General features: G+C 44.6%; 1 protein-coding gene across 1 annotated transcript in view; it reads right to left on the bottom strand.

Annotated features, from left to right (window-relative positions):
• CACNA2D4 (calcium voltage-gated channel auxiliary subunit alpha2delta 4) overlaps positions 1-10,671 on the bottom strand; it is a 169,838-nt gene that overhangs the window by 87,173 nt on the left and 71,994 nt on the right. The window contains exons 25-26 of the mRNA XM_007503831.2: positions 9,254-9,381; positions 4,570-4,632 (exon numbers count right to left, since the gene is read on the bottom strand). Coding sequence (XP_007503893.2) covers positions 4,570-4,632; positions 9,254-9,381 — 191 coding nt within the window. The remainder of the gene's footprint in view (positions 1-4,569; positions 4,633-9,253; positions 9,382-10,671) is intronic.

The following is a 10,671-nucleotide window of genomic DNA, read 5'->3' as shown; positions in this document are numbered from 1 at the left end:
GTTTTCCTGGGCTATGGCACAGTTTTTCTGGTACAGATGCTGGCTTGGGTACTGACAAATATATAGCTGGGGTTGAGGCAGGGGGTTGGCACTCTGAATCCTGAGATTTAATCGAATTTGTCATGCCAGTCAAGATCTGATGGTCCTACAGGACAAGAAGTCATTATTTACTTACAAATTCCTTCCCTATCATGGGAACTAGGTAACTTAAAAAAAAAAAACCCTTACCTTCCATCTTAGAATCAAAACTGTGTATTGGTTCCAAGGCAGAAGAGCAGTAAGGGCTAGGCAAAGAGCGTTAAGTGACTTGCCCAGGGTCACACAGCTAGGAAGTGTCTGAGGCCAGATTTGAACCTAGGACCTCCCATCTCTCTGCTTGGCTCTCCATTCACTGAATCACCCAGCTGCCCCCAGAACTGGGTAATTTCTAAGATAGGTCTAAATGCCCTCACTATAAGAAGGGATACCTCTGGCTAGATTTTATTCCTCCTAGAGGAAGTTGGCAAACAGAGTAGGAATGCTTGATGACTGTGGAGGACCCATATGGAAATCAGCACGAAAAGATAATTGAAGGACTCCTGACCATCCAGCATTTCAGAGATTTACATTAGGTATGGATTCCCTGAGCTCTGGGTTCAGCAGAGTGGAGAGTCAGAATGTGAAGGTGAAAACGAGGAGCCCCTCGTACTGCTAACGGAGATCGAGCAGTCTGCTGGCTCTCTGGCTACCTGATTAAATAGTGACTTCAGCTTAAGGGGCTGGAATTGGCCTCTGACTGATCTTGTCTGGGCTGCCTTTGCAGCCTCAAGTCTTGCCCTTTTTCTATTTGTTTGTCCTATTTTCAGAAGAGCAGTTTTTCTGTATGAAAACTTAGACAGCCAGAAGCTGACCCCAGGGAAAGGCATGAAGGGACTGCATGACCATTGCCTGATTCCTAGAGGAAACAATGCTTTCCAGTGTTTCCCAGTGTTCCATTTTTTAAAAAGTGAGGTTGAATGTTGGGTTCTCTGCCTTCCCTGCTCCCATGGCTTAGTAATAATTCCAGATGGTACCAGAAGATTTGAAAGGGCAGCTTGCTCTGAGCCCTGCTCAAGAATCAAAGTAATGACTTCCCAAACACTCCACCAATCTCTAAAAGCTCTGTATATACCATGCAGACAAGGCATGCAGAAAGACGGCTCTAGAGCCTGCAGATGCTGCTGCATGGATGTATGGGGAGCACATCTCCATCTCAGCAAGAATCAGGGGCCAAATGTGGATAATTCCCAGAGTGGATGCGGCTCTTTCCCTGTGGAGAATGATTCACATTTCTAGAGCACTTTCAAATTGCCAGCTTCCTGACCCCACACTCTTCTCACAACAACCCTGTGAGGTAGGGAATGGGAAATAATAGGAATCATCTCGCCATCTGTCAGTGGAAGGGACCTCAGAGGCTCTCATCTCATTTCACAGATTAGGAAACTGAGGTAAAGAGAGACTAAGGGTTTTGCCCAAGGTCACAAGTCCTAGTGGGTGTCAGAACTCCAACTTAGGTCTTGGATGCCAAGCCCAGTGTCCTTTCCCTTGAACATTGCCATGTATATTCCAGTGTAAGAGTGCATGTGAAAACCCACGTGTGTCTATAGACGTAAGAGCAAACACAATTTGTACTGCGGAGTGATGCTGCTATTATTTCCTGGGATGGGCCATCGTGTGGGGCCAGAAGTCATAGGCTCTCAATGGGATTTTAGAGACCGTCTAATCAAATCTTCCCTTTCTCCTCAGCTTTTTTACAGTCGAGGAGTCTGGAGCCTGGAAAAGGGGACAGGGTAGTTGGAAAATAGATCCGTGGTATGGAGTCAGGTTTCTGGGAGTTCAAAGGCTCATAGGAACATAAATCTAGAGCTGGGAGGGCTCTCAGAGGTCCTCTAGTTAGGACTAGGTGAGGAACCTGAGACCCAGAGAGGTAAAGAGGCTTAACAAAATCACTGGGTGATCAGGAGCCTAATTGCTTTACGTGTAGACGAGATTTTCCCTTCCTTTTTCATCTGTCTTTCTGCACAAGCACATATGTTCCGCACAAAGCATGCTCCCGGTTCCTGGGCTTGGAGCCCCCTCCCACCCCACACAGCTGGGTGCAGCATCCCACACACCTACGGTCCCTTCCTTGGGGCACCCAGTGAAAACAACAATTCAAAGGAGCGAACAAAGCCAAAGGCATGAAGAAGGCAGAGATGGGCTGGAAGATAGAATTTACAAAGCAGGGGGAAAAAATAAGTTGAAAGTACCGAGCACATGATCTTTCTCCTGTCACATCCAGGAACCCTAGAGTCAAGAGCGATTGTCTGCAGTGAGTCAGACCAGAGGGACCAGGGACACTGTTTCCATGGCAACCTCCCATGGCTCTTCTTCAGTTCCGAGTTATAAAACATCACCAAATACTTGAAGGGCATAAGCGCCTGACCCCGGAGGACTCACCCTTCCCTTCTCCGGCAGCTGAGGAAGGAGCCACTCAAAGGAGGGTTTGGGGTAGCCCCTGGGCAGACAAGGCCTTTGAGGCCAAATTCTGTTCCAGGAATCAGATGGGACCAGTGTGTGACAGCTTAGGGGGAGGAAGGGGCAGTACAGAGACACTGAACCAGCCTTCCAAGCCTCTGTAGTGCTGTGTTGTGCCAGCCTGCCTTTATACCCCAGGAGAGAGGGCAGCCCAAGATTGGGACTCGCTTCTGGTGCCTCTTTCTAGGTTCAGATGATTTCATCTTTCTCTCTTTAACTCACAACTCTGAATGAGTCCAGGAGAAAGGAGTATATAGTACTGATGCTCAGGTTCCCTTCATCCCCTTCAGCCCTCCAGCTTGGGGAGTGTCCATTAGAGAGGCCAACAGATCCTTCTCCTTTCCTGATCCTACCCCTCAAAAAAGGGCACGTTATTCCCTAAGTCTAGGCAATCCCAGCTTGTCTTCTGGAGCAATTCAACCCTGCCTGAACCCTCTGCTATGTGGAGGTGAACCAATTTCACTGTATCCAAATCTTCCTCATTTGCTATCTCTATTTAACTTGGCCAGTGTCTGGTGGGCACCTGCATGGGTCTGGAGTCTAGGGTCCTATTTGTGAAATCAGAGGTGGTGAGGCTGCTGTACCAACCTCTGCCTTAGCATTAACTGGAGTTAGTAAAGAACTGTCAAGTGAGAACCATAAATGCCAGGGGGTTGAACAGGGTGTTTTCATTTTCTCTCCCAGGAAATAGGCCACAGAGGAGGTTTGATCTTCGGGTAGCAAGACTCTCATCTCCTCATTGAGCTGTACTAAGGCCTAAAATATTTCCTTAGATACTTGGTTTAATGTGAATCCACAATTCCAGGTCCTCACAGAGTACCAGCCAGCTCAGAGTTCAGTGCAATTTAGGAGTAAGGCAAGGTGGGTGTTGGTAGGGGTGGCCAGTAGGCTGGGAGTCAGGACTTCTGATTTCCAGTGCTGACTCTACTGTCAACCAACTGTATCATTGTGGTCATTGCTTGACCACTCTGACTCTCAGGTTCCATTTCTGAGAAATAAGAAGACGGGGTTGAACGATGTCAGGCCCTTTATGATTCCAAGATTATCTGATGCTTGAAACAGTCACCTTTCCTCAGACCGAGATGGAGGCAGCTTGGGGTCTTGTGCCCCAAAGCCCTGCGAACAGCAAGACCTGCCAGACCGCCATCTCTGCTTCCAGCCTCTCCCCTGCAACCATCATCTAAAAGATGAAACCTGGCAATTTGGCAGGGGCTAAGGCCCTGTCTTCTTAGCAGCCACAGCTACTGAGGACTCAGAAAAGAAAGGACTTATCACCAAAGTCCTTGGCACCATCAAATGGCTTAACATTCGACACAGATATTGTTTTTATCGATGGAAATAACATTACAGAAAGTGCATTACCACATGCTTTACCACTGATCCCTAAAGACCATGGGGGTCTTTCCATTTGATTTGTGGCTATGGTCTATTATATGTCCCTTTCCTGCCCATCCTCTCCCACCAAAAATAAGGGGTTCTTGAGATAAGGGACTGTCTTGCTTTTTTATTTGTATCCCTAACTCTTAGCAATACCCCAAGCGTGGTAAGTGCTTAATAAATGCTTTTTCATTCATTTATCTTCTCCTGATCCCCCAAACTTTTAATTAAAGAACTAAAAAAGGCACTCAGTCTGGGAGAAGGGAAGGTGAGTTGCACCTAAGGAGTCAGGTAAAGAGTTAGGAATCTAATCCCAGTATCCTGGTTCCCAAACCTATGCTTTATCCCAGAATTCTGCAGACATCTCCATGGTATTCTCCAGACACAAATTTGAGAGCTGGGGAAGGAGAAGAGCTGGGGTGGAGAAAGAGATTAGGACACCAATTTCCTGGAAACACCATGAGGGACTCCATGGAAATTTTAGTCCCTAGCATTAAGAGTCTGGGGTCCTTTTCCACCTCAGAAACTACAACCAGAGAATGGGTACCCCATAGACTCTGCCCAGCTCCTTTGTGTGCCAACCCCCTCCCCCCCCATCCACAAACACATTCCACTGAGCTCGGCTATTGTCCTAGTCCTCAGGAAGGCAGCTCCTACCTGCGGCAATGGCTGTCTTCTTGTCCACTGTCACAGCCACAGCTGTGCTCACTGTCACAGATCCTGGGGAAACACAAAATCATCACTTAGTCAAATTCTCATCAACTGGGAAGGATTGAAATTAGCCAGAGATTTTGGCTACCTCTCCTCATCTCCCTTCAGGGTTTGGTGATGAGTGCAAATGCCTAAGGTTGAGGTCTAAAACCCCTATAGGGACAACATGAGATGATTTGTGGAGCCCCGAATTTGTAAAGTTGCCCTTCAGTACAGCAATCAAAGCCTCCCTGCTCAGCCCCATCCCATTTCAGTTCAATGGAGCAAGAGCTCAGGTTTCCTGACGTCACACATCCTCTGCCTGTGTCCTACCCTGAAGACTCTGTTTCCCTTGATTGTTGGTTATATTCTGGGGTACTATGGTTGGGGAAGTTCTGTGAACCTTTAAAATTAAGTACAAATGTTATGCAATGCTGTCCAAGTGTAGGAAGAAGTCACATCCGATCTCTTTTGACAGGCTGAGATCCTAGCAGCCGTTAGGGAGGTTGTGCAGTATTCCACATAGTGAAATCCATTCAGCGAACCTTTGTTGATAAAAATGAAGGGCATCACTAGCACTATCATTCTGTGATGCTTTTAGCTTGACTTGAAGCTTGATGCCACGATCTCTCTGCCAGCCTTATGGGTGGGAAGAGAGATTTTTCTTATTTATTTTCTTCCTCATCTTTGTTTGCCATTAAGCTATGATTTGCTAGGGGAGCAGAATTTAGGAGAGAACTATGAGCTCTCCATTGCCATCAAAAACCTTGTGTGTGTGTGTGTGTGTGTGTGTGTGTGTGTGTGTGTGTGTGTGCTTATTGCCTCCTACTGATCATGGTCTTCATGTAGGATCTCATTTGTTTTCTGAGTTAATATTTGTAGTGTAATTCACAATCACTTGCTTATGGGTCAAATCTCATAATAACAAACTCTAGGGAACTTTGCTTGTATGGGAATTTTGTTGCATACTATTATTGCCTGAAACAAACAGCTCCCAGAGAGCTTTGCTATTAAACACTAAATATGGCTTTTATGGCATGGGACATTGGAAGGTTGGGCCACCATTTTCCTAGATTCACTGTGTAGTTAGATTAATGCCCATCGTACCACTTTGTAAGAAGGCAGGACAGTGTTATAAGACAGAGGCCAGGAGATGGGATTGGGAAGACCCAGGTTCAAACTTTGACCTTGAAATTTACTAGCTATGTAGACCAAGTAAGTCAAGTCATTTAATCTCTTGGAAACTCAATTTCTTCCATCTATAAAGTGAGGATAATGATAGCTGTAGCATCTGCTTACTAAGGTTGTAGGACTCAAATGAGATAGAGCATCTGAAGCTCCCCAAGAACTTTAATGTCATACACATGTCAAATTGTTATTTAATATTAATATTGTATCATTTGTTGTTATATTTACAGTACTGAATATGTAAATATAATCATTACATGATTAATTCTTAATCCTATGATAGTGAGCTAAAAAGTGCTTTGTCATTGAAAACACTGATTCTAGAAGTTCCTAGTTAACAAAGTTGGTCCAGAAGGTCTCTTTCCAGGATCCCATCATTGATGGAGAGCTCGTTCCAGAGAATTAATTCCAGGGTCATTGCCAAAGTTAGTTCTTGAAAGTGGTGGCTTTGAAATCTGGCGTTTTCTATACTACCTGTCGCAACAAACGATAACAAGTGTTTCCATTTGGGATGTAGCCATTTAGGAAATGTTAAAAAGAAGAAGATAAGAAATTCTTGGAACACTTCTATCTAGGGATCTTGGGGTGGCCCTTCATTTTTCAGATACCCCAAAGGAGTGTGTGACCACAGAAACATTGGTGTAAATGATTTGCTCCAGGGCTGATGCTTCCTGGACCAGAGGGACAAGAGGTGAATTGAGGATGGAGAGTAAAAGGCTTGCTGGTATCAGCAAGACCTTTTTGGTGTGTCTGGCATCGACAGCAAAGAACAGTGGTTTAGATAGTGGAGAGACATCAGAGCATGCTTCTTCTGACCCTAGGGCCATGGTCCCCTCTGCAGTTTTTTACTGGAAGGTGCTCATCTTTTCCTTCCTTTGGAATCTCAATCCCATTCAATAAGCATTTATTATCTAGGTAAGTATAAACCAGATTTAGAGCTGGAAGAAATTCTGGAGGTCAACTCTTCAAACCCTTTCATTTTAAAGATGAGGAAACTGAGGCTTAAAGAGCAACTTGCCCAAGAGCAGAGAGGTAGCAAATGACAGAGGCAGCATTTGAAGTCAGGTCCCCCGACTCAAATCTCGTGCTTGTTCCACCCTGCAATGACGATGTGCATGGCTAAGGGTGTAGACATGCAGGTACTTAGGTGAAGAGAGGGTTCTTCTCCCCTTCTCAAGCTTTGCCATTCCCCACTGGCCCATTTTTGGGTTGCCAGCCTCACTCTTTTCCTTGCTGCTCAGTTCCCCGCCCACCTGCCCTCCTACCTCAGTGCCACAAAAAGCTTCCCAGGCAGTCAGCAGGCAGCGTCCTGGTGACAAAGCGCAGGTGGAGAACTGGCTTCAGGGACAGCACTTGGGGTGTGTGTGTGGGTAAGGGACTCAGTGCTGTCACTGGAAGAACCCCTGGGTGACACTACTGTGAGCCACCCTTTCCTAGGGATGCCTCCGCAGTACCAGAGGAGGCTGCCCCAGGGGGTGGCTACAGTGCTGGTCTTCTGACTCAGGAGCAGAAAAGGGCTCCTTGTCATCTCTACCCCGGGATTGCCACCCACAAGAGTAAGAGCAATTCACAGGGAATTGAAGGAATATCACCAAGAATCCTTTGAGACCCCTGGAAAAGAGTTCTCACTTACCTTTATTTTTTTTCAAACCCTTACCTTCTGTCTTAGATCAATACTGTGTATTGCCTCCAAGGCAGAAGAGTGATAAGGGCTGCAGGTAAGTGACTTGTCCAAGGTCACACAGCTAGGAAGTGTCTGAGATCAGATCTGAACCCAGGACCTCCCATCTCTAACTCTCAATCCCCTGAGCCATTCAGCTGCCCTCACCTACCCTTACTTTTGATGGAGTAGGGCAAAGGGAGAGAGGAGTGGGGCTTAGGCACAGACCATCTGGAGGCAGAAAGGATTTGGGGTGGAGAGAAGGAGGAAGGCTCATGTGGAGACATGGCTAGGCACACCACTGGTACAAAGTAAAACATACTTTTTCTAACCATTCCGAGCATCTGCTTGATATTCAATTCCAACCACCTCCACCAGTTAACAACTTAATTTAGGAAAAAAAAAAACTTTTTAGCAAGATTGAGTAGCTTCCTCTTGCTGGCTCAGAATCCTGAGTTAGCCCATCAGCCACCTGAAGTCTTCTAGAGGGGGGCACCTCTTCAGTATATTTTTTCCTTGAGCATTTTGCATTTGGCTGCCCCTTGGGTAATCTGAAGAGTAACTTGGTAGTGAAGGATGGAAAAGACCCAAATTAGGGTGCATGGCAGCTTTCACCTTGTTGTCCCTGACTCTGACAACCCAGTGAATGTCAAATGTCTTTCATTCATTCACTGGTGCAAAATTGATTGTAAAAACTCTGTAAGTTTTTCTCTTTGGCTAATTACACCCTTCTGTCTCAATCTTAACTGTACCTCGCCACCCCCCAACTTCAGTCCCGAGTCCCAGCTGCCTCTTTCCTTATTCCAAGGACTCCTTGATCATCTGTGATTAGTGTTGAACTAAGGAGAGAGAGAAAAGAAGAAGAAGGACTTTCTCACATCTGGGAAATTTGCTGGCTCTAGGTAATTTTTCAAGGAATTCTCAGTTATAAAAAAGCTCAGCCCTATTTTTGCTGTTAACTTTAAGCAATTCAGTTAATCTCTACAGACTCAATTTCCTCATCTCTAATATTATGAGGGGATTGGACTTGATCTTCAAAGTCCTTTCCAGCTTTAACTATGTACGATTAGCTGCTAACCTGCTGGTGCTCCCTGATTTTGGTCATTTCCCCAGGCTAAGGAGGGGGGCATAGTGATCTATTGATTCTCCAAATTGCCCCAGTGGTGGATATTATAGGAATTTCCTTTGATGGAGTGAGTGGCCTCTGACAGCAGGATTTGTTGAGATCCTTACATCCCTTAGATTGGGTAGATTGTGTAACAATTACATCTATGGGATCACACTTTTGAGTTGGTAGAGATCAGTGAATTTAACACACTAGGGAAGTCAAAGTTCCTAAGGATCACCACCAGTCTTATTTAGTGTCAGAGCTGGAACTAGTTCCTAGATATTCATGGAGAGTCAGACATGACTGAAACAACTGAACAACAACATTTAACTCTGCCATGTCTGACTTTCCATGACCCTATTTGGAGTTTTCTTAGCAAAGAGAGTGCAGTGGTTTGCCATTTCCTTTTGCAGCTCATTTTCCAGATGCAGAAACTGAGGCCAATAAGGTTAAGTGACTTGCCCTAGGTCACACAGCTAAGAGGTGTCTGAAGGGCAGATTTGAACTCATGAAAATGAGTCTTCTTGGCTGTCTCATTGAATAATTAATGTTAAATCACAAAGCATCAGAAGAAGAGTTTAAAAGAGGACCTGAGAGTCCTAAGTGCTCTTCATTCAGAGTTTTTTAACTTTCTTGTTCTTTCCATTGAATAAAGAAGAAGAAGGAAATCACAGTGGTACTAGGATTAGAATTACCTGCTTCCCCTCCAGAAGGGATGCTGAAGACAAAGCTACCTTCTGGCTGTTCTGAAGCCTGCCGGTACCAAAGGGGGAAGTGGTCCATAGTGAAGATGCTTGACTTGTCTTCGAGGGTCAGGAACTTCCTGTAATGAGGGGGACTTAGCATCTTTTCAGAAATCTGTGAGACTCTCATCAGTCAATCAACAAACATTTATTAAGTATTTGTTTTGTGACAGGCATCTTAGAGACCTTCTTTGGGTTAGGCACACCCTAAAGTTCTGAGAATATGTAGAAAGGCAAAAAGAAAATAGTCCCTGCTCTCACGTTGCTCACAGTCTAAAGGGAAGATAAAAGGTAAATAGCATATAGAATAAATTAGGGATCATCCCAGAAGGAAGGCACTGTGATTAAGGAAGGCTGGGAAAGGCTTCTTGTGGAAGGTGGGGCTTTTGTTGAGACTTGAAGGAAGCAGTTTATTATAAAAATGTTTTCAGGGCTTTTCCTTTTTATCTGTTTATTGTCCTATTTTTATGCTTAAATGACTTGGGATAACTTTATTTAGTTGGGTCTTTTTGAGCCTTTGATGGATTTTAGTTAGGATTCTAATTGGTAAAAATTTTAACTAGAAAGCTCCAAAAACATAATCTCTGCGATAGAAGAGAATTTTAGATTCTAGCCACTATGTGAATAAGAATCCCCTTTACAACATTCCTGACCAATGTTCATTCAGCTCTTAATTAAAGCCCTCCAGTGATGGAAAATCCACTGCCTCCTGAGCAGAAAATGCCACTTTTGGACAGTGACATCCCCACCTTGCCCCAATATATAGCTAAAATCTGTTTCTTTCAGACTTCTAGCCCCTATTCTCCCCTGTGAAGCCAAGCAGAACAAACGAATTCTTATTTTAAATAATGGGCCCTGAAATACAGGAAGATAATATTATGTTTCTCCTGTCTTCTCCACGTTAAACTTTGTTAGCTTTTAAAAACTGTTTCTTACATTGCATGGTTTCTAGTCCTCACATTTCATCCAAGGATCACTTGAAGAAACTTGGGATAGAACTGGCTGATTTAGGATATTACATATTCAACTCTATTATCCACACTGACAGAGAGGAACAATGGCAATGATAAATTCAAATAGTGGTTAATTTTTAAAAAATCACTTTAACTCTCTCTCTCCCCTCTCTCTCTCTCTCTCTCTCTCTCTCTCTCTCTCTCTCTCTCTCTCTCGCTCTCACTCTCGCTCTCCCTCCTGTCTCTCACTCTCCCTCTGCCTCCCTCCTCTCTCCTTCTTTCTCTTATTTGATCTCTGTTTATCTATCTCTGCTTATCTCATTAAATATTGTGCTAAAGTTATCTCTACCAGATCAGTTCTCTATACTAAATGAGAGCAGGGAAGGCTAGCTTAATAGCCTGTAGTAATGAAAGAAG

Source organism: Monodelphis domestica, chromosome 5, assembly GCF_027887165.1.
Source record: "Monodelphis domestica isolate mMonDom1 chromosome 5, mMonDom1.pri, whole genome shotgun sequence".
In the NCBI taxonomy this organism is placed as follows: domain Eukaryota; kingdom Metazoa; phylum Chordata; class Mammalia; order Didelphimorphia; family Didelphidae; genus Monodelphis; species Monodelphis domestica.
The sequence above is the reverse complement of the archived record's forward strand: the minus strand, read 5'-3'. Positions and strand labels throughout refer to the sequence as shown.